We start from the raw sequence: 24,838 nt of genomic DNA on the forward strand, positions 1-24,838 counted from the left end.
TTAAACGTTCAGCTTTTTCGGAACTGCAGTGACGAACAGCGGGGCTTTTGTGTCCATGTTATCTGCGCCGGTTCGTTGCTTGTTTCTCTGCTTGCGCACGCGCTTTTCTTGGCATGCGCACTGAATAGCACATACCACCGCTATGGGTGACAGTACTAGGCACGTGCGTAATTTACAATGTCAAAACAGAGGAAACATTTGACTCCAGCAAGACATTCGTCCCACACACAAAGCTTTACATCCTGCACAGCACGCATTGTGCTTTCTCGCGATTTAAACACTTCCAGGTCCAGTAACACTAGAGCCGTAGTCTTAGTCGAGGAGGGACAGGGATAGGCGCCGTTGAGTGACACGCTCCAGCTGCTCCATTACGGCGATCGAGCTCCTTTTGCGATTAATTTTCCCAACAGCCCAGTATTTTGGTAACTCTACGATAAATGTAAGAACTTGTTCGCTGCATTGCTCCAATGCTACAAGTACGATATACTTCATTGTTTTCGACCTTCATAATTAGCTAGCTTCGCTAGCTAATTCCAACTTGCGCCTCCAAGTTTCCTCATTTCATCACCCCATCTAGTTTTCTGCCTTCCTCGACTGCGCTTCCTGTTCCTTGGCACTCATTCTGTGACTCTAATGGTACACCATTTATCTACCATACGCATTACATGTCCTGCCCCACTCCATTTCTTATTCTTAATGTCAACTAGAATGTCAGCTATCCCCGTTTGCTCTCTGATCAACACCGCTCTTTTCCTGTCTCTTAACGTTACGCTTAACATTCTTCGTTCCATCACTCTCTGTGCAGTCCTTAAGTTGTTTCCGAGTTTTTTTTTTTGTTAGCCTAGAAGTTTCTACAGCATATTTTAGCACTGGTAGAATGCAATGATTGTACTTTTTTTTTCAACGACGGTGGTAAGCTCGCAGTCAGGATTTCGTAATGTCTGCCGTATGCACTCCAACCTATTTTTTTTATTCTTCTGTAAATTTCCTTCTCATGATCAGAGTCCCCTGTGAGTAATTGACCTAGGTAAACGTGCTCCTTCCAGACCCTAGAGGCTGTCTGGCGATCCTGAATTTTTGCTGCGTTGCCAGGCTATTGATCATTATCCTTGTCATCTGCATATTAATCTTGAACCACATTCTTACACTTTTTCGGTTAAGGTCCTCAATCGTTTGTTGTAATTCGTCCCCAGTGTTGCTGGACAGGAAAATGTAATTTCCAAACCGAAGGTTGCTGAGATATTCGCCGTTGATACTCACTCCTAATCTTTCCCAGTCTAAGAGCTTGAATACTTCTAAGACTGCAGTGAATAACATTACAGAGATTTTGTCTCCTTGCCTAACCCTTTCTTGGTAGGTAACTTTCTGTTTTTATTTTAAAGAACCAAGGTATCTTTGGAATCTCTGTAGATATTTCACAAGATATTCACGTATGCCCCCTGTACTCCTTGATTACGCAATGCTTCTATGACTGCTGGTATCGCTACAAAATGAAATGCATTTTCATAATATATGAAAGCCATATACAGAGAGATTGACTGTACTCCGAAGTTTCTTAATTACCTGGTTGATCACATGGATGCGATTCATTTTAGGATATCCCTTTCTAAAACAAGCCGTTTCTCTTGGCTGATTGAAGTCAAATGTTGGCTTGATTCTATTGGAAATTATCTTGGCGAATATTTTTATACAGCGTTGAAAGCAAGCGAATGGGCCTGTAATTCTTCAGCTTTTTAACGTCTCCCTTCTTATGAATCAGTATAATGTTGTCATTCTTCAAGCTCACTGGTGCGCTTGAAGTCGTGGTGGGGCTTTGCATGTAAGGGACCGCAAGCATTTCAAGCACGATATTTCCTTCATCTTTGATTAAATCGAGTGGTATTCCATCTTCTCCAGCCGCTTTTCGCACGGCGATGTCTTGCAAGGCCATGCTAACTTCATCAGCAACTATAGCTGCCAGCAATAAATGTAATACAGTTTAAGTGCATTGTCTGCCGAGTTTAAATAACGCGAATGGCTGTCAAACCTTCTCGTTGATATCCGGTTTTCCTGGACTCGGTGATGCACAGGCACGCACTTCTTACACGCTTCAAAAACTTTATTAGTAATTGTGGAAATTCAACGTTGTTGAAGACACTGTGGTCGCCAGACATCGTTTAAAATGCGTAAGCCGACAATGCGATCCTCCAACAAATCAAGCAAGACTTTGTTAAGTGGATTGACTGATGAGCAACGACCGCTTTCGAGCACCCACGGAAAAGAACAGAGAAAATTCGGGTGATTACGTCGTCAATAGCTGTGGCAAAAATTTCCCAGCTTCTGTGCGCGAGCGACCGCGTGGGAGTCGAGCTGGCCTTGGCCTTTGACGAGCGCTGGAACCAGGCAGTCTGGTTCTAAAATTAGGCGTCGCGAGAAGCCAGCGATAGACGTTGACGAGGTAACGTAGGCAGCCGCTTTTTGTGAAACCCGGAAGCAATCGATGCTTCGAACGTGTTGGTTTAGGACGCGGAACCTTGACGCATAGTACTCGACAGGCTTGACTACTTTTTAGGGGTGTGCGAATATTTAAAACTTTCGAATAAAGAATCGAATAGCATCCTATTCGATTCGCTTTTTCGAATCGAATAGTCGTTATTCGTATGTGTCAATATATTCTTCGGCTATATTTTTAAATATTTCAGAACATCAACTACGCTCAAATAAACATAACACTGGAGCAAAAGTACTTCAAAAATTCACCCTGGCAGTCTCCAGTCGTGCTTTTAATAAACAACGCTTCATAACGTACTGTGTGATGACAGAAACTTGCTAACATCAAGATTACTGAGATGTGAACGTCATTTTATATTGTGATTTTGACAACGACGGTTCGTTACTCGAAAACTTCTCGAAACGTATTCGATCCGCTTCTGGCACTATTCTATTCGTCTCGAAAACCACTATTCGCACAACGCTCCTTTTTTTTTTTTTTTGCAGACAACTGCCATTATGTTCCTCATCGCAATCGTTCTGGCTTTCTGACCGCTTTGTGCCTTCAGCAGAAACGAATGGCTAAGCAAACTAATTAAAACATGCGATGGCGACGTCGTATGCTGTGTAAAAGGTACATAATGAAAAGAGAACATTTTTTTTTTCAGGGATCGCAGGGGTACGATCAAATAAGGGTCCTTACAACGCAGACATTCAAATTGTTTTATTAGCCCGAGTTTTTTTATTGTCCGGTGTAGCGAATAACCGATCCTGACGAGAGCGTTCGCCGGTCACTGGTCGAGCAGTATGTAAAAATTTGTTGCGATCCTTGGACCGTGCGACTGAGCACAGGCGAAAAAAAAAGACATAAATAGGTAGACGTGCGGCTGTGCTCAAATATCTTATTGAAGTGAAACATTTATACACGCGGCTAAACGCAACAGACAATAGCAAGTAATAGCAGAACATAACAAAAGCACTCTGACAACGGAACGCCATCGGAACTGGATTATGGAGCACCGTATAAAGCAGACAGACAAGAAAAAATGCCCGATAACTTCTACGAAAGTTATACACGTGCCATTAAGTTATGTATTCTTTTAACCCAGAGGCTCAGTGAAGTGTGGCTTGCACACTTGAAAAGCTTCAGTTATTTCTCTCGTTACTTTGTTACTTTGACGTGATAAGATGGCCGTGTCATTGAATATGGTGTTGCAACCAAGTGCGTGACAATGATTGGCCCGACCAGCAAACGATTCAGTAGAAATGAAGGAACTATGATGCTTTTGCTAACGCCCATGTTGATGCATCCCCCAATATAGCCTACACATAACTCGTCACACGCGTTTGCCAAATGCGTTACAGCAGCTGTCGGCACAAGTGAGAGCTATTCAGTTCTCATACCATTTGCAGCGTGTTAGCCTTAAGCATCATAACACAGCCTTCGTCACCCTTATTTGACACTACTGGCGAAGGCGGCATTCCGAAATGGTGTCTTAGGAAAGTGGTGTCGTCAACGCGTACTGACACAGTTGCGAGCGATCCCTTCTGTTCATTATGTACACCGAGGACAGCGAATACGAATATGTTCATTTGTATCTCCACAACCAGTCATCACACGGAGCCTTTTAGGCTGTCACGATACGGAAAACAAACATATTTTGCCTATTGCTAGGCATAGGTGACGAATTAGGGCCGGCTTGGGTCGGGAGAGTCCCCAAAGTCAAAGTACCCCTACGTTCGTCAACACAGCATTGACGTTAAAGCGAAGTCACGGCTAGGCCACGTGCACTGGCACTGCCTTTCGTCGATCCTTCCTGGCATGCCACACTCAGCTTTGACAGCGTTTCAAAAACCGAGCAGGCATCACGTGGTTCAGAAAGGGGAGGTAACGGCAGAAGAAGACGCTAACGGAACGTAGCGCGTATGTGTTGCTACGTGTTCGTAGGCGTTTGTGCCAGTCTTGGCGACGACACTCAATACGAGCCGTCATGAGAGTGCGTTCGAAGGCGTTCTCCGTAGTCTTGTTTGCCCACTCGAAATAGACATCGCCGGCGACTTGTGATATTCAGGACAGTCCACATGTGGAATTACGCATGTGAAGTCTCCTCCTAGTCGCACTTGTTAAAACACATTGTTAAAACACATCTGCGTACCCACAAAAAATTGTGCCCCATAAACCACATATACAAAAACACGATGTGAACGCTGTGGGATTTTTTTTTTTCTTGAAATGATTAATAGGAGAGGTTGGCGACTTTACGGTGGCACCGGCTACTCCTTGTCACTTATAAGAGGAAACAAATATGCGCAAAAAGAAAGAATAATATCACAGAACATAGCACTCAGTAAGACATTAGACGTATAGACACAATGTAGTTCAACAGTAGATGAATCACAAGTTTTGTGCATGAGATCAGCACACATGTGCATATATATAAAGTCAAATATTTTGAACGGTCAAAACACAGACCACAAGCAATCAGCATAGCGTAAGAAACATAATCACCACATCAATCAATTTTGAACACAGAATAAGGTTTGTATCACTCACGTAGCTTATTAGGATAAACCGAAATTTACTATTTCCATAAAATGCATGTGTCTTCGAAAAACTTTTTCAAAGCAAGAAGTGCTCTTTACTGAAGGCCCGCTGTTGGCCATGGCCAAAGCATCTTTTTTACAGTGAATGGTCTTCTCTCTAAAAGCCACAAATTTGCTTGCTGTACCCTTCGTGGTGAATTAAATTTTGTACACTCGAGGAGGAGATGATGCACATCTACGTCTGGATAGCCACAAGGCTACTGCGGACTAGACACGTTTTATTCTGTGTATAAAGTGTCGCGTAAGTGCAGTACCAAGCCGCAGGCGGTGAACAAATGTTTCGAATTTTCTGTTTTCCCTCAGGTTTGACAGAATTTATTGGTTTATACATGGCCTATCAAGTATAACTCTGAGTTCTTAGATTGCTGATCAAACCAGGTAGTTAAGCTGAAGCGGCAGGACATCTGACTCAGTAGCAGACGGATTTCACTGCCGCAAAGAGAAAATTAACAATTACCTCTTCGTTATTGTGCGCCCGATTCACAGCTGCGTCCGTTGCAGTGTTATCAGGAATATTGCAGTGTCGATGTATCCACTGAAATGCAATTACTTGATTCATTGGGCTTGCTTTTGTGTGTTCTTTGAGCGTCTCATACAATAGCTAAGTGTTCAAAGAATTTTACTTATTGCTTTGTTAATGCGAGAGCGGCTTGCGAATCGCTAAAAATAACCAAATTTTGGGGATTTTTTTATTTATGCTATGAAACGCAAAGCACACAGGATTGCAAACAGTTCTGCCACGGCGGAATGTCTCAGGATAATTTAAACGTTTGTTCTAGCGCCAAATGTGTAATGACGAATGCTGAAGAAGAATTCTTATGACATGAACCGTCTTTATGCACGTGGACATGCCGCGAAGATAATGACTAAATTTGGAATTGTGCGAATTGTTGTGCGGCTGTGATGAACATGTCTCTGTTATATATAATTCCCTCGACCGAAAATTCGGTTTTAGAACTTGTTAACATCCAATGAGGGTAACCAATAACCACATTGCAGAATTCAAGTCTTGGTAATAATGCTTTATTTTCTTGAACAACATCGTGCATTTTGCTTTTGTTTCGTTGACAAATCACGAGATTTAATGGAAGATTCTTATGTCGAGTTAAGATGCGATAAACATGTCGGCATGTTTCAACTTTATGACTGAATTCGTGGGTGACGAGCTTCAGCAATTACTAGACAACTCGAGGTAGCCTGCAGGACCGCAAGACGCACTGTCAGCCCCCTTGCCAATGGTCTTTGAAGATTGATTGATGTATGGGGTTTTATGACGCAGCAAAGCGTTTCTCAGAAGTTTGCGATAAACCATACAAAGTGTTTATTAAGGTAATTGCAAATAGAATCAGGAACACCTTAGGCTTCCGTCAACCAAAGGACCAGGCAGGATTCCGTAAAGGCTACTCAGCAATAGACCATATTCACACTATCAATCAGGCGATAGAGAAGTGTGCGGAATATAACCAACCATTATATATGCTTTCATTGATTACGAGAAAGCGTTTGATTCAGTCGAAGCCTCAGCAGTCATGGAAGCATTACTGAATCAGGGTGTACACGAGCAGTATGTAAAAATACTGAAAGATATCTATAGCGGCTCCACAGCCACCGTAGTCCTCCATAAAGAAAGCAACAAAATCCCAATAAAGAAATGTGTCAGGAAGGGAGATACGATCTCTCCAATGCTATTCACAGCGTGTTTACAGGAGGTGTTCAGAGACCTGGATTGGGAAGAATTGGGGATAAGAGTTAATGGAGAATACCTTAGTAACTTGCGATTTGCTGATGATATTGCCTTGCTTAGTAACTCATGGGCCAACTGCAATGCATGCTCACTGTCCTGGTGAGGCAAAGTAGAAGAGTGGGTCTAAAATTAATCTGCAGAAAACTAAACTAATGTTTCACAGTCTCGGAAGAGAACAGCAGTTTACGATAGGTAGCGAGGAACTGGAAGTGGTAAGGTAATACATCTACTTAGGACAGGTAGTGACTGCGGATCCGGATCATGAGACTGAAATAATCAGAAGAATAAGAATGGGCTGGGGTGCGTTTGGCAGGCATTGTCAGATCATGAACAACAGGTTGCCATTATCCCTCTAGAGAAATGTGTACAACAGCTGTGTCTTACCAGTACTCACGTACGGGGCAGCAACCTGGAGGCTTACGAAAAGGGTTCTTATTAAATTGAGGACGACGCAACGAGCTATGGAAAGAAGAATGATAGGTGTAACGTTAAGGGATAAGAAAAAAGCAGATTGGGCGAGGGAACAAACGCGAGTTAATGACATCTCAGTTGAAATCAAGAAAAAGAAATGGGCATGGGCAGGACATGTAATGAGGAGTTAAGATAACCGATGGTCATTAAGATTTACGGACTGGATTCCAAGGGAAGGGAAGCGTAGCAGGGGGCGGCAGAAAGTTAGGTGGGTGGATGAGATTAAGAAGTTTGCATGGACAACTAGGCCACAATTAGTACATGACCGGGGTAGTTGGAGAAGTATGGGAGACGCCTTTGCCCTGGAGTGGGCGTAACCAGGCTGCTGCTGCTGATGATGATTAAGAATAGGCGCCGAATCAGCAACTTCTTGTTTTATGAGTGCGTTATGAACTTTTAGTAGTGAAGAGATTAAGCGCCCACGCCCACCCCCCATGTTGTGCCTGTGAGTCAGCGAAGTATGTTTATTAGAATATTGTTCAGCTTTTCAATTTCGCGGATGTGTGATACCCACGACAACTGGCGGTCAATGATAACGCCAAGAAATTTGTACTATTTCACGAACCTCCATGTTTTCCCTTCAAGCTTAAGTTGTGAATTATTCGAATTTCGTCTAGTGAAAGTGCGTCTGTCTTGGAATGTTGCAGGAAGAAAGCAGGCCCACGAGTATAAAATAATGTCTATTTACAACAGAGGTATATGGCGTTCAGGAAACTGCCAGACTTCGTCTTCCTCTAGTCTAATTCAACTTCGTCCTTCTCTTCACCGTAACAATATGACAGACTCATAGCTCTTTCTTTTAAAAATGTGTTGTGTACTGAAGGCACTGGGCAGTGGGCATGGTGCTGGTGTGCTGGTGCAAGAGAAGACGACGAGAAGTGCTTGCTTCCCCGTTACGATATAGCGCCGACCTGTTTACGCCTAGTGCTACAACCTATATCTAGTTACCCTTCTGCTAGGCGAACACCCCCATTGCATTTGGTGGAGCTGCTGGGTTTCTCTTCGACATCCTGGAACTCCGCAGCCGAACGCTACCACCAGCTGTTGCAATGGATGAACCGGGACCGTCCCAGGCTGCCGCTCCCGTGCCCCCCGCCATCGTCTGTTCTGGCGTCATCCGGCAGCGCGATCCGGCTATATTTAGCGGCACAGACGACCACGACGTGGAAGACTGGCTCGCCGAATATGACCGTGTAAGCGCCTATAATAAGTGGGACGACCGCGCCAAGCTCACAAATGTCATCTTTTACTTGACTGACGTGGCAAACCTATGGTTCCGCAATCATGAAGCCGATTTTACCACCTGGTCGGCTTTCACGGCAACTTTGGCGGAGGTCTTCGGCCGTCCCGCCGTTCGCCGGCTTCGCGCTGAGCAGCGCTTGCGTGGTCGAGTTCAACGCCAGGAAGAGACCTTCACTAGTTATATTGAAGACGTGCTCTCGCTATGCAAGCGCGTCAACTCATCTATGGACGAAGCTGACAAGATTAAGCACGTCATGAAAGGCATCGATGACCAAGCTTTCCAGATGCTCGTCGCGAAGAGTCCGCGGACGATTGCCGAGGTCGTACAGCTCTGTCAGCACTACGACGAGCTGCGCAAGCAGCGTGCATCAACGCGCGCTGCTCAGCAGGACACCACGGATCTATCTCCGTTGGATTTCGGCCGCGACGCTGCCGATATCTCTGCCTTAATGCCGGAGATAAAGCAGTTCATCCGTCAGGAAGTGGCACGCCAACTCTCTCTGGCGAACAGCACACCCGAGCCGTCGACAACCTTGGCTCCCTCGCTTCGCCACGTCATTCAGACCCAAGTTGCCGCGGCGCTGCCATCTGCCCCTCCTCCGCAGCCTGCAGCTGGACCGCTCACTTACGCTGACGTTGTTGCCCGGCCTTACGCTCCTCCGGCTCCTGATGCCTACCGGGCCACTGGCACCTTCCATGTGCCGCCGCCACCTTCACGCCCGATGGTCGTCCCTTACTCGGCCGCTGGAGCCCCTGTCGTCAACCCGTGGCGTACATCTGACAACCGGCCAATATGCTATTTCTGCCATTTTCCGGGCCACGTAGCACGATTCTGCCGCCGTCGCAGCCCCCGTTTACCTGCCAGTGGGGGCGCTTCAAGCTACAGGCCTGCTCGACTTCCGCGTCAGGACCCATCTAGCCTTCCTCCGGACTCATCTTACAGTCGCCTCCCTTTCGATGCACGCCGGTCACCTTCCCCACGTCGCCGATCCATTTCCCCGATGGTTCGCCGACCCAGCCCGGCCCGTGAGGAAAACTAACAGTCGCAGTTCCAGAGGCAAGAACTGCGTTTACGTCGAACATTTCAAGGCCTCATTCTAACCCGGTGAACGAAATTGAACTGTCCGTAGACGGCGTCACCGTACACGCACTTATCGACACCGGAGCCGCCGTTTCTATTATTAGTGAGAAGCTTTGCCGCAATTTGAACAAAGTGACCATTCCCCTTACCTCTCTTTCTCTGCGTACGGCAACCTCGCATCGCATTCAGCCTTCAGCGTCGTGCACAGCCCGGGTTGTCATTCAAAGCGTTATGTATGTTATAGAATTTGTCGTCCTACCTCGTTCCTCACACGACGTTATTCTTGGATGGAATTTCTTATCTGTCAATCAAGCTCTTATCGACTGCGCTCGTGCCGAACTTACGTTATCCGTGCCGTGCTGCGACCATGACGACCATTCTTCTCCTAAAGTTGTTGCCGCCTCTGACATCGATATCGCACCTTTCTCCGCCGCTCTGGTTCCTGTGTCATGTAACTCTGCTGCGAACTCATCTGTTCTGTTTACACCGTCGGCCACTTGTGCGCGCCGCCGGAACTTTCTAGTTCCGTTTGCTGTCGTCACTTTTTGCGACGGTTCTGCTGCCCTTTACGTGTGCAATCCGTCCGCCTGCCCATCATCCCTACTCCGCGGCGAGTGCCTGGGTACCGCTGAAGCTTTCGATAGCGTTCTCCCGGCCACCATGTTTGGCGACACGGCATCACTTCCGATTTGTTCCGTCACTAATCCTGCCGCGACTGATGCCCCTGTAGACGTCTTCGCTCGCGCCGTCGACGCAGAACTCACACCTGCGCAGCAAACAGAAACCATCAAACTCCTCCAACGTTTTCGTTCCTCATTTGACATTGACCAACCATCCTTGGGTCGAGCGTCCGCAGTCGTTCACCGTATCGACACCGGTCAGCAAACACCATTGCGCCAGCGTCCCTATCGTGTGTCGGCTGCTGAACGCCGTATCATCGACCAGCACGTTGACGACATGCTGGAGCGTGGCATCATCCAGCCCTCTAACAGTCCCTGGGCATCTCCGGTTGTCCTCGTTAAAAAAAAAGATGGCTCCATTCGGTTCTGCGTCGACTATCGCCGCCTTAACCGAATAACGCGCAAAGATGTCTATCCTCTGCCGCGCATCGACGATGCTTTGGACTGTCTGCAGGGAGCGGAATTCTTTTCGTCGCTCGATTTGCGCTCCGGGTACTGGCAAGTGCCAATGGCAGAGGCCGATCGTCAAAAGACAGCCTTCGTAACGCCTGATGGGCTATATGAATTCACTGTCATGCCGTTCGGCCTCTGCAACGCGCCTGCCACTTTCGAGCGAATGATGGACACCATTCTTCGAGGGCTGAAGTGGAAAACGTGCCTCTGTTATTTAGATGATATTGTGGTTTTTTCCACCGACTTTGGGTCGCACCTCAACCGCCTCGAGCAGGTACTTGCGTGCCTCTCCACTGCAGGACTGCAACTAAATTTGAAGAAATGCCACTTCGGCGCTCGTACACTTACTATTCTCGGCCATGTAGTTTCAAAAGACGGTATCCTTCCGGACCCCACAAAACTTAGCGCCGTATCCGAGTTCCCTAAACCAACCACCATGAAAGAGCTTCGCAGCTTCATCGGCCTGTGCTCCTATTTCCGACGCTTTGTCCGTAACTTTGCCTCTGTCATTGCCCCCTTGACGCAGCTTCTCACCGGCCGTTCTGACCTATCAGCCTGGTCCTCGGCGTGCGACGACGCATTCCAAGAACTACGACGCGTTCTCACCTCGCCTCCAGTACTGCGACACTTCGATCCCTCTGCTCCAACTGAGATCCATACGGACACTAGTGGTGTCGGGCTCGGCGCTGTTCTTGCACAACGCAAGGATGGCTTCGAAGAGTACGTCGTCGCGTATGCCAGCCGCACCCTTACCAAAGCCGAGGCGAACTACTCAGTTACTGAGAAGGAATGTCTGGCCATCATTTGGGCTATCGGCAAATTTCGTCCTTATGTGTACGGGCGTCCATTTGACATCGTGACCGACCATCATGCCCTATGCTGGTTATCTTCACTAAAAGATCCAACTGGTCGGCTTGCCCGTTGGGCATTGCGCCTACAAGAATACGACATCCGCGTTGTTTATCGCTCAGGCCGAAAGCATTCAGACGCAGACGCTCTATCCCGGTCACCCCTGCCCTCTGGCCCTGTCCACTCGTCTATTTCTACCTGCGGTGCCTTCGCCCTCAACATTTCCGACATGCCATCAGAGCAGCGCAAGGACCCGTGGATCTCTTCGCTTATTGACTTCCTGTCCAGCCAGTCGCCAGCACCGATCTCTCGGACGCTTCGTCGCCAAGCCACGCACTTCATCATTCGGGATAACCTGCTGTACCGCCGCAACTACAATTCCAGCGGCCGTAAGTGGTTGCTTGTTATACCCCGACACCTCCGCTCCGACATCTGCGCCACGTTCCACGACGACCCACAATGTGGCCACGCTGGTGTATTAAAGACATACTCTCGCCTGCAGCTTCGGTACTACTGGCGCGGTATGTACCGCTTCGTTCGCCAGTATGTCCGGTCATGCCACATATGCCAACGACGCAAGACGCCACCTCAACATGCCACCGGCCCCTTGCAACCTTTACCATGCCCCGCGCGCGCGTTCGACCGCGTCGGCATTGACCTATACGGTCCGCTTCCCAACACTCCAAGCGGCAACCGCTGGGTTATTGTTGCTATCGACCACCTCACGCGGTACGCTGAAACTTCAGCCTTAGCATCTGCCACAGCAAAAGACGTCGCCAGTTTTATCCTTCAAAATCTGATTTTACGCCATGGAGCACCTCGAGAATTACTGAGCGACCGCGGTCGCGTTTTCCTCTCTGACGTCCTTTCAGCATTGCTAAAGGAGTGTCGCATCATTCACCGCACTACCACAGCATATCATCCTCAAACTAATGGGATGACCGAACGTTTCAACCGCACCCTTGGTGACATGATGGCCATGTATGCTTCATCTGACCACTCGAATTGGGATCGCATTCTACCTTTCGTCACCTACGCTTACAATACCGCCACGCAAAGCACCACTGGGTTCTCCCCTTTCTTTCTCCTTTACGGACACGAGCCTTCATGCACTATGGACACGATTCTACCTTACCGGCCAGATGCTTCGGAGTGTACGACTGTTTCTAGAGCGGCTGCTTACGCCGAAGAATGTCGCCAGCTCGCTCGTTCGTTCACATCCCAGGACCAGTGGCGCCAAAAGCTTCGCCAGGATTCATCCACTACGGCTCCGTGCTTTGCGCCTGGCTCGCTGGTCTGGTTGTGGGTGCCCTCTACTCCTCCAGGCCTTTCCTCCAAGCTGCTCTCCAAGTACCACGGTCCTTATCGGGTACTGAAACAAACATCCGCGGTCAACTACCTCATCGAGCCACTGGAAACGCCTTCCGACCAGCGTCGTCGGGGCCAGGAAATTGTCCACGTCTCCCGGCTCAAGCAGTGCCATGACCCCCCTGTGTTCTCCTGTCCTTAAGTCGCCAGGATGGCTACTCTTTCGGTGGGGAGTGATTGTACTGAAGGCACTGGGCAGTGGGCATGGTGCTGGTGTGCTGGTGCAAGAGAAGACGACGAGAAGTGCTTGCTTCCCCGTTACGATATAGCGCCGACCTGTTTACGCCTAGTGCTACAACCTATATCTAGTTACCCTTCTGCTAGGCGAACACCCCCATTGCAGTTGATGTATTGTGAAATGTGAAATGTGTTGGAACGTTGTTTAAATGTCTCGTATATGAGATCCAGAGGCCCATATGCAGATGTCATCTTCGTACAGAGAATACTGCAGGCCAGATGGTAGTTTTTGTGCTAAGGTTGCCACGACACAGTTCATTTAAAACGGACTGAGAAGACTGCCTTGGGGAACGCCTTGTGATAATTACTCTCTCCTTCAATTGTATCCATAAATATTTTTATTTCGTTTAAGAAGTTTGATATCCACCGCTGTGTTCGGCCATGAAGGCCATGTAGGCCAAGCTATAAAATAACATTAAGAACGTGTATGGGATTTACAGTGTCGAGTGCTCTCTCAATGTCTAACAATACTGCGATTGTCCCATTTGCACACATACGTTCGACGCGTGTGACAATGTCTAACACGACATCCATTGTACACCGCTTTTATTGAAAAGCTGTCATGTTGTTCGAAAGCATGTTTGTGCGTTCACACCACCACTGCAATCAACTGTCTACCATCTTCTCCATTAGTTTAGAAAAACAGTTTCTGAAACTGACGGGTCGCAAGGAGTCAGGACAAAGTGGAGTCTTTCCTGGTTCAATTACTGGAATTACACGAGCTAATCTGGAAGAGTGTGCCTTATCCAGATATTAAATATCTCCAGAAGAGCCATTCTACTTGCTGGACCGAGGTTCTTGAATATCATATATGTAACTCTGTCTGGGCCTGCAATCGTCTTTGTACGTACGGCATAACGTAAGAGCACACTTCGATTAATCTAAACTAAGCTCACAGTCAAGTTGAGGGTGTTGTGACGTAAAGCATGCACAAAGCTTCGGTTTTGATAACGCTATAGAACTTGCAAATTGCAGGCAAGTAAACTGAATTGCTCGTATGCTTATATGTTGACTGAATTCGTCAGCAACAGATGTTTCTGGAGTGTTTCGAGCTACGGCAAGCGCTCCGAAAGGATGGCTCTGGGTCACTAGATTACTGAAATATGGGACAACCGACCATATTCTTGGAACTGGAGTGAAAGGAGACAGCGATCGCCGCACAGTATTCTTGCCATCGTCTTACGACAAAGGACAGTCAGGCGCATGGTGATGGGGTAAATGGGCTTATTTAATAGGGATGCTTTTATTTTCTCAGCCCAATGCTTAACATTCCATTGTTTCCACTTCGGAGGGGTAGCAAACGTATTCAAGTCAACGCTTGCGCAACGGTTCTGACTACCTCGGCATACATGTTCATGTTATGCGCTGAGCTGCTATCTCTAAGTATTAGGACATTTGTTGTTTCGCATTAAATGCTGTACTCTCTATCAAAGCAGCATGAATGTGGTCAGGTACGCCGCAAGGGGTTCGCTATCCTCTTGGAGGTTGTTCCTGTGGAATATCTTGTTAAACGAATGATTGAGGGACTCACCGATTACTCTTTTATGGGCGCAGGGTTTGCTCGATTACAGACGAACGTGCTGGGTGGGACCCGCCACAGTGCGTGCAAGAACTTCATCAAACCGGTGATAGCACGTCGGAGAAACCTGCACATATCTCTCTTGTCTCACGCCACCAAGGTAAGAAAGATAGCTGCCTGGCAGGTTCACCAATTGTGCGAAAATTAGTCAAGGTAGAGCGAAAATTGTAATAGGCACTTCGCGTCCAACTCCAGGCAGGAATGCATTCGGTTCCTTCCCAAAGAAAGCTTAAATAAGATGACATGGAAATTTGTGTGGACATGATCGGAGCAAATGCCGTCACCAAACGCAATCAGCTATTTTAGTCGAGTCCTGAAAAATTTCATATCCGTGTCATACAAGCAATATATGTGATTGCGAATACGTAAGACTAAAAATTTAATTATGGTATTCTATGTGACAAAAACGACGATCTGATTATGGGGCATGCCGTATTTGGATCCCCCGGGGTTCCTTAACGAGCACCTAAATCTAAGTACACGGGTGTTTTCGCCCTCATCGAGATACGGCCGCCGTGACCGCGATTCAATCCCGCGATCTCATGCTTAGCAGCCCGACACCATAGCCACAAAGCAACCTCGGCGCCTCACTTAAGAGTACAAGCACAGATATGCGCTTGGTTTGCGTTGTGCTACCCAGCGAGAAGTCATGAGTGATAATAGTTATCACAGCGCGCGCTGGGTGTGTTTACGCTTGTTGTTCCTTGTGCTTTAACGCCAAATGTACTATGCATTCTGCGTCAAAAGGCACCAACTAGAACTAGTGCGCTAGCCTCTGTTTATGCTGTGCTAACCTGCTCTTAAAGATATGCAAAATAAAATAAGATATAGGTAAAATAGGTATTTTGAATCCCCGCACTGATAAATGCGACAAGTAGGACGTGAATTCACCCGAAGATGCACGAAAATAACACAGTGCAAAAAAAAAAAAAAAAAAACACCGCTTTTTCTTTTTGGTCGCATTCAACTCATGTACGGCTTTCAGATATAGCACGCATGACAAATTTTGTGTGCCACTGGCAGCAAAGTATTGCATAAAGGGTAGGCCCACTCATAATTCCCTACACTTGCTATGTGCCACAGCGGTCCACGAGGGCGTTTAGATTGCGGAAACTGTGGGAGCTGCACTGGGGAAGCGATTGAAAAAAAAATGGTCATCGCCGATCTAGAATAATACCAACGCCACAATGCCGACTCTGCCTTCGTGGGAGGCTTTCATCGGGGCCGTTTCTCTTTCGACAGTGTTATTGACCTCGCAACGTTTGGGCAACGAGAGAGAAGTCGAAGCGCATATCAGTTGGGCTTTCTCGGCGTAAAGGGCACGTGTGACAGTTTTGCCCATGACGACATCCCCAACCATCTCTAGGCAATCAGAATTGGCATTCGCATGTGTCGATGGTTACGGGACTTCAAAACCCACCGGTACACATTTTCGCACAAATCGAAAAGGGTTCACTACCACTGAACATTACACGCCTTGCGGCGTGCCGAAGGGAGAAGTATTTAGCCCCACTTTTATCAATGTGACCCTAATTGGTCTCGTTGAGGTTATGCCTGTCTTTAGATACTGATCCTTTTCACGGCTACTCCGTGGGCTCCGCCATATTTCATCACGTGATGACGCGTGATCCCCGCACCGCAATTGCGTGCTGCAATTGCGGTGCGTAAGACACCACACGGTGCTTCTCAGCAAACCTACGTTTCGGCGGATGTCGTCGACAGTGACAGGGCGGACGACATGGAGCTTTCGCCACAGCTTCAGGGGACATCATAGGTGTTAAAATGGTAGCTTGCATCGTGTTTATTCTTCTATTTTTGTTAAAGAGCTTGGGTAACGTTAGCTGCAGGACACTCTGTAGACTTGGTCCACCGCTTCAAGTGCGCGCGCAACTTTAGTGCTCTCTTTCTATTCGCTTCTTCCTTCACTCTTTTATCCCTTCCCACAGTGCAGGCTAACAAACCGGAGGTGCGTCTGGTTATCCAAGCTTCCTGCCTCTCCTTGCCTCCTTTATGTCGCTCTCTCAAGTACGTCTAAAGTTATAAGCATCCAAATAACAGTGAAGAGGACACCGAAGTCCACTGCTGTGTTATCTTAGTATGCTGAGCAATTTCTTCAATTATTGCATTTATTTGGCTGGAAAATCTTGTTTCTTACATCAAAAATGTTATTTTTTTATCATGGCAGCCTCACTGCGGCACATATTTGCATATACATAAAACCACGGATGCCCTGCTCATGCATTTGCAGCAGTGAGTTAGCGAACTTGTCCATGAGCCAACGAACTGCCTGATCCGTTCGTATAGCGTGGTAGCTCTTAGTATCTTTTCATGGATAGCTCCCGCTTCTGGACAGAGCCAAAACAGCTGACGAATGACCGCTGTAGAGGCCGGAGCAGCGTACTTTGGCCAGCTCGCAGGATCTTCAGGTGTTGGACCCCAGGTCCACGTGACTGAAGAAGCAAGGGCTGCCCCAGCAAGTATTTTCTGAAGAATCTTCCGGCACGTTAGGACGATAACGGGAACGAGTGCCGACACACGGAGGAATTAAGATGCCTGTGTCCTGATGCAAATGTGCTTGACGTGATTTTTTGGGTTGAAAGGACATAGGGAGGGGGGGGGGGGGTCATCGTAATTTCTGAATTACCATGGCTCCGCACGCGGTAAGACTGACGTTTCTGGCATTACAGAAATGTAATACCAATCCAGCTACACATTTCTTTTTTGGAGCGAGTAAAGATTTCCCATTTAAGATAAAGATGAAGAAGTGGAGTTGAGCAGGTGGTGCAATGCGTAGAGAAGACGGCCGGTGCTCTATTAGGAGTAACGCAGATCGTGCCAAGGGAAGTGATTCGCCACACGCAGAAGGGGGCAGACAGGGACTAAGAAGTGAGGGCATTCGGACATTCGGTGGCATAAAATGTAGTAGGCTTACTATGATAGGGTTACATACCGCCTTCGTCGTGCACTGGATCTAATGGTGATCATGATATATGCATTGTAAAGAAAAAAAGGTAAGAGGCAGTCGACCATCCTTTCGAGTGTGTTGCTGCTCTGGTCGGAAAACGGCGTGGGCGGCATATCCCTCGGCGGCCGAGGGGTTCAGCTGGTCCCGAGAAACGTATTCATCACAAGGGAAGCGTGAACCGCATTCCCTGAGACGCAGAACGGACGAGAGCCACGAGGAGGCAATAACTGCGCAGTACGGTGCCCAAGGGTATTTTCGTTGACTGCGTCATTGCAGGAACATAAAAAAAATGAGGAGGGGGGAGCGAGAGGCAGCTGGCCGCTCCTGCAAGCATCGTTGTTGGTGGTCGTTGTCGCCTGTTGTATGCTGATCTTCACGCCAACAATTGCACTCTTTCGCCCTCTGATGACTCCCTATTTCCTTTTCACAGTGTGTTGCAGTTACCTGGAACTCGCACGAAAAAAACATGGCGGCGAAAGATGTAGCGAGGTAGCGACGAAATTTTCAAGATAGCGTAAGATACCGTGGTTTCTATATTTAATTGGGTGTTAGCAGAGGTGCGCAAAGAGGGTTAACAAAAATTTGTGCGCGCAGCAATTAGCAGAAATGTGTGCATGCTAAGCATCTCTGCCTATGTCACCAGCAACGAATTTGTAACGGAATACAACTGCGTTGTTTAGTGTGCTCACTGTATAAACTGTCCGCGGGCAGGTGCTGTTCGAGGGCCACCGTGCCATAGGCGTGCAGTTCGAGCACGGCGCGGACAAGAAGCAAGTGCGCGCCCGGCGGGAGGTGATCATATCCGCGGGCGCCATCGGGACTCCGCACTTGCTACTGCTCTCCGGCATCGGACCCCGCAAGCAGCTCGAGGAGTTTGGGGTATTTGTCGCCGTTTTACACTCAACCTTGTTTTACAGGATAACTCTACAATGCCATTGTACAGTGATAGCTCTGAATATCATTGCTACAGTTACAGCTTTGTAATGTATTTGCCACAGTGATACCTCCAATATTTTTACAGCGATAGCTCTTCACTGTCATTGTTACAGCGGCAACTCTACGAGCACTGTTGCAGTGCAAACTCTACAATAGTGTTGTTGCAGCGATAACTCTACAATAAGATTGTTACAGTGATGGTTCTGCAATATCGTTGTTACAACATTAGCCCTACATGTAATGTTACTGCCATAAACCTACAATAAGTACAGCAGCTCTTCGATATCATTATTGCAGCGATAACTCCGTGATAGCCCTGTTACAGTGATAGCCCACACTATTGTTGTTACAGCAATAGCTCTACGAAACACTTTACTGCATCGTTGAGAGAAGGCAGCATGATCTTCGATTGTAGCGCGAAGTGACACGGACAGAGACTAGAAGCAGACAGGACGAGCGCTATAGTTGGTACGGTAACATAATCTTGGATTGTAGCGCGAAGTGACACGGAAACTTTCTATCCTTTTGCAGAAGGCAGCATACTTCCCCAGATTATAGAGAAAAAGATATGTGAAGGAGCGTTGTTTGGATGGTCACTTTATGACGGCATTCATGTCTGAACAGAAATGTGCAGCTGTCGACCTTTCAAGTTTTCAGTTCAATTTCGGGTGGATTCACTCTGCGTGCTGCCCACATATTGACCCTTTTCTACCGTGTTTGCAGGGTCTATTCTATATGTTAGGTGACTAGCTATTCCGAAAAAAAAATATTGATTATTTTGTTGTATGGTGGACCTAACGGGCCAGCATTTACAAAAAGATTTTGGATGGTCTATGGGCTTGTTATAAATCTTCTGTACACACCACCGCTTTCTTATAGACTTGTACCTTGGCTAAATGCTGCTTTGATTAGGTACTTTATCATTCTCTTTTCCACTGGGCACCTGTTCAGGTTCATGGTCTTCCACCACCAGTCGTCAAAATGGCTATCATTTCAATTTACGCAAGCTGTATACTATCGATAGATAGCGTGGCCAGAACACTTCGACAAACTTTCTACATACTGCTTAAATGGTTTTCTTGCGAGGGTGTACCTGGTGCCTGTCTGTGTCTGCCCTTTACTGTTCCGTGCTAAATAAACGTGTTGCGCTATAGTTTCCGACTCGCGGTGTTTCTTGATCACGCAACCCCAATGCCTATTCACGGAACCCAGATCCCCGTGGTGGCAGACCTGCCCGTGGGCGAGAACCTGCAGGACCACATATTCGTCGGCGGCATCGCGGCGACCACCAAGAAGCGCTCCGAGCTCCAGCTCAACAGCGCCTCCATCATAATCAACTACGCTTTCCGCAAGGAAGGTGCGTGCACGCTCTTCGTGCGGCCCTGGCCTAACATTTTCCGGCCACAGCGTACGGGAGCAGTTTGATTTAGAGCCGCGTAAAGGGCTTTTGAAACATTTCCGTGACTCCGAATCTGTCTAGAATTACGGAGAAAGTGCCCTCTTAACTTTATAGCGAAGCTGTTAGCGTTGTTGGTCGGAATTCATGGCGGCGCGTCCTCACGAAAAAAAAAAATGTCTTCAGTGATTAAGAAAACAAAAACTTCAGCGGTTCAAGGGAAAAGTGCGTATGTTCTTTGATATCACAAATGCTACATACAACATACTATTCGTTTCAGTAAAGAACAAGCACAAAACAAGTATCCAAATCACACCATTGATGGTAAGGCGCTCCTGATAACAATGCGAAGCACGTAGTGCTCCCCGCATACGTTTCCCGGTATCCCGGTTTCCAGCTGTTGCACAAGCTGCCGCGGCGACGGCAGCTTGCGATGTGGGGAGTGACGTCTCTAGCCTTTCAGATACAAAAGAACCAGCCTAGCAACTGATTTCATTGTTGCTGCAACACCGACATGGATCGACAATGCATAGTTAAGACTCCCGAGAAGTAGCGTGAATACGAGTAACGGCAAAGGGAAAAGAAACGGCATTACGACCAGCGGCGGCGTGCTACCAAAATTACCATTACTTCCATTACTCTAAATTACCATTACTACCATTGCTCTATAAAGCAATAAAGCATTGCTTTATTGCTTATCCCCCCGCGTGTCTGTTCCCTTCCCCGCAATCGTTCTCGGGTAGAGTAAGTCTCTCTCTAGAGACATTGGGCCGGGGCGGCCCTTACACCAGCTATCACTTGTGCATGGGGTCAACCATACGCAGACATTGTCCAGTGCTCGAAGTGCTCTGCTCCTGCGTCTTCGACGGATGCCCACTATCTACTTGGACGTGTTCTGGGATAAAGACAGTTCGCGAAAGTGTTCTTAAAGGTGTGAGATTGAGCAGTGATCAAATTGAAGACAATGAAAGATGAATTATGGACAACATATTTCATAAGTAACTTTTGCAGTAGTATATCTATTAAACGGGACTTCATGCTTAGATTTAACTCCATTATGACGTTATGTCGAGTGGCAGCTGGCCCAAGCGAAAAAAAAAATAGAACATTGCATACCCCCTTCAGCAGTTGTAGTGGTGGTTTTCAAAATCTTCTCTGGGCATCAACTTTCGCAGGGCTCGGATGGCCAGTCAATATTTCATGAATTTTGTAGTTTTGAGCATCCTGTGTAGGCTGCGCCAAGCATTGTGTGAGGCGTGGACGACTATTCTGTAGCTGTCCATCGTAGTTATAGCACGTGAAACCCTACAATTTTTTTTAACTGGGTGAAATTGCCAAATAATGCTAATAGAATCAAAATACGCCCGACCCTTTTTAACCCGGTTCCAACCCATTAGGCCAGTGAGTGCCCAGTGAATTAAGTTGGTGCGAAGGAGGTTAGACACGGACAGACAGACAAACGTAGCGCAAACTAGTTCACCCCAAAAGAATGCTGATCGCATTAAAAAATAGAAGAGGGAGACAAATTAAGAGCAGCGAGGTTCTTTACGCAACCGCTCCGATTTGAAGAAGGCAAGGGAGAAATATCGCTTGCCGGTTCTAGTGGAGGAAATGGGAGACGACAACGCCACCTATGCGATTGGGGAGAGTATATTCTGCTGGAAGGGTAGATCGCCTCCTTGCGTCACCAATCCCAATATTTAATTTGCTTCCATCTCTGTGCTAAATGGAAGTAATTTATCGGCGTCAAAGTGTCAACGGTACCACTGTTTGAGTCAGTCCTTACTACCAGTATTTGAACTTCTTAACACACTTTACCAAAGTTCGATATTCACGGCCCATGGTGATTATCACCTTTAATATGGGAAATTTCGTCACGCACAAATCCAGCAGTTGCCTCTCTCTTGGTTTATTGCACCTGCAATTCCAGAAACAAATGAAAGAATTTCTCAAAGTTAACAACTGCTTTGCAGAAATCACGTGAGGTTACTGAAATCAGTTACGAGTACGTTATAAGTCATGTCCTTATGGTTTCACATAGTTCCCGTCAGTGCTGCTCTGTGCAGATAGTGGCGCCACTGTCGTGTGCATATAGTAGCGATGTTAGCTCTGCTTTTTAAAATAGTGCTTTTGACAATGGTGATCCCAGGGCCATTTGCCGTACCGGCCGCCATCGAGACGGTGGCCTTCGTCAGCACCTCCTACGTCAACGCCAGCCTGGACTTTCCGGACGTCGAAATAGTGCTGCTCTCGGTGTCGCCGGCCAGCCAAGAAGGAGAACGCTTTATGACCGACACCGGGCTCACAAAAGAGGTACCAATGCGTGCTAATAATACCCTGACGGCTATAGCTACAGAACTGACCATTTACATACCGCCATCTCATCTCTGTTCCCTCCTTCCTAAAGGCCAACCTGGCGTTGTGCCCCTCTCGGTGGCAGTTGCCAGCCTGCTCTCTCCTGATTTTCCTCTCAGTTCATTCTGTTTGTGTTTTATTATCGAATTATGATAATCGTGATAATCTAGATGAGACCCCTCAAGGATACCAATGTCGGTCATTCACGACTTCTAAGTGCCTGTAATATGTTGTGCAAGCCAACTTTACTTGTCTGGAATGTTTCTTCACGTACACCTACTCAGTACAAACGCTTCCACATCCTTTGAGCACGAAAATTCAGTGTGACACCTTGTATTCTTGCAAGTCCTGCAAGAATGCGAGAGCCTCGAAGTCTGCTTTGGGGACACAGCGTGAGCGCTCTTTGAACTTCTGACAGATGCCCTGCAGCGGCTCCATTCGTTTCTCGCAGGCGTACGAGAAGTACTACCGCCCCAAGCGGCACCAGTACGGTTTCCAGCTGGCGCCCATCCTGAACCGGCTCAAGTCTCGCGGATACATCCGGCTGCGCAGCACCGACCCGGACGACGCGCCCATTATCGACCCCCGGTACTTTAGCCACCCGGAAGACATCAAGGTGGCAGCGGAAGGCACGTGACCTTGAACTCTAACTTTACTGAGCACGAAGTCATATTTGGCACGCTGAAGAGGAACTAAAGGGTGGCAGAAAATCACCCTAGATTGTCCGTGTAGCAAGCAGTGTAAGTGCTCACTTATGAGAAAACGTTGGATACGTGGCGGAGAAAATGACGGCACAAATTTCCGTGTTTGAATGAACCTAGAACCGTAACCACAACGTCTGTGACGTGAAGTCAGTGCGGCTTCATTTCTTAGCCTGTTCGCGTATTCGGGCCGTTCTTGCGAAGAAAAAGCTGGTCAGATGGAGCTTCACCGCGAGGCTACCGATTACAGTTAATATGTAAATGGTCCCGGAAAGGTGCCATTGCAGTTGCTGTTGGCGTGAGAGGATGTGGGAGCTCTAAACCCAATGTCAGTCCGTATTTCGCGTTTCGATCGTGCTTTTACTTGTTTCTCAAGTTTGCATTCACTCTAGGAGAGATAATTTTTGGTATCCTATATGCGTAGTTAACCAAAACAGACGAAATGTTCCTCTTCACCCATTCATGTCGGGTTTACACTAAAGAGGCCAGCACTGCTCGTTGACTTGGCATCGTGCGCTACTCGGCTCACCGGTATCACGCGCTTGTCGCCTCTTCCGTCTCGATGTGCGAGTCACCTCGTTCACCCGCCTCGCACTGCGTTTCTGAACGAACGCTACCTGAACGACACACGCACAGATTTTCCGCATTATTCAACTTTAAATTAAAATTAAATTATGGGGTTTTACGTGCCAAAACCACTTTCTGATTATGAGGCACGCCGTAGTGGAGGACTCCGGAAATTTCGACCACCTGGGGTTCTTTAACGTGCACCTAAGTCTAAGCACACGGGTGTTTTCGCATTTCGCCCCCATCGAAATGCGGCCGCCGTGGCCGGGATTCGATCCCGCGACCTTGTGCTCAGCAGCCTAACGCCATAGCCACTGAGCAACCACGGAGGGTGCATTGTTCAACTTTCGCGAAAGCAGACGCTCGGACGGAGCAATCGCCGGCTTGTCTTGCAACGCTGTAGAACCGCCCGTTGCCAAAGGCAAGCTCCTCGTCCGAGGGAGAAGAGGTGGGCGGGTTCACACGTTCCCAAAACGATCAAAGCGTGTTCGACGGCACGGTGGCGACTTGCGATGCGCAGGCGCCCGCATGGCGGTGGAGATCCTGCGGACCGAGGCGTTCGCGAAGCTGGGCACCAAGCTGTGGAACGTCCCTTTCCCGGGGTGCGAGGAGGCCGGCGAGATGTGGAGCGAGCCGTACCTCGAGTGCCTGGCGCGACACCACACCTCCACCGTGTGGCACCCGTGCTGCACCTGCCCCATGGGGGAGGACCACCGGGCCGTCGTCGACAGCAGGCTCAGGTATACGTGAAACGCCACGCTCGCGGAACGTGTAGGTGCGTTCCTTCCAGCGCCGCCCCAGTAAGGAGCTCGGCCGGTTCGATGTTCCTTGATTTGTTGGCTGATTGGTCACTGTATGATGTATTTAGTACGTTTCATGTCGCGAAGATACCCCTGTACTTGCAGGTATACGCATTTTCACACTTTATAGGACATTTCAAAGGAGAATTGTTGAACAGGCCGAAAACACATGAGCATCTTCAGTCTTCTGGGCCGTCAGCAATGACATGACGTAGGCCTTAGTCCCAAGACAGAGGCCAAGTAGTGTTGGGTTCGTTCAGTCCCTGAGCAGAGCCAGGAAGTGCCTACTCCTAATGGCCAGCATCAATTGCTGCGTAATGTGTGATCACCTTAAACAAGAT

General features: G+C 47.8%; 1 protein-coding gene across 1 annotated transcript in view; it reads left to right on the forward strand.

Annotated features, from left to right (window-relative positions):
- LOC126543468 (4-pyridoxate dehydrogenase-like) overlaps positions 1-24,838 on the forward strand; it is a 37,319-nt gene that overhangs the window by 9,622 nt on the left and 2,859 nt on the right. The window contains exons 5-10 of the mRNA XM_072284697.1: positions 14,753-14,877; positions 18,454-18,621; positions 19,891-20,035; positions 22,224-22,387; positions 22,881-23,062; positions 24,057-24,437. Of these exons, the coding sequence (XP_072140798.1) occupies positions 14,753-14,877; positions 18,454-18,621; positions 19,891-20,035; positions 22,224-22,387; positions 22,881-23,062; positions 24,057-24,437 (1,165 nt within the window). The remainder of the gene's footprint in view (positions 1-14,752; positions 14,878-18,453; positions 18,622-19,890; positions 20,036-22,223; positions 22,388-22,880; positions 23,063-24,056; positions 24,438-24,838) is intronic.

Source organism: Dermacentor andersoni, chromosome 10 (assembly GCF_023375885.2).
Source record: "Dermacentor andersoni chromosome 10, qqDerAnde1_hic_scaffold, whole genome shotgun sequence".
NCBI lineage: Eukaryota > Metazoa > Arthropoda > Arachnida > Ixodida > Ixodidae > Dermacentor > Dermacentor andersoni.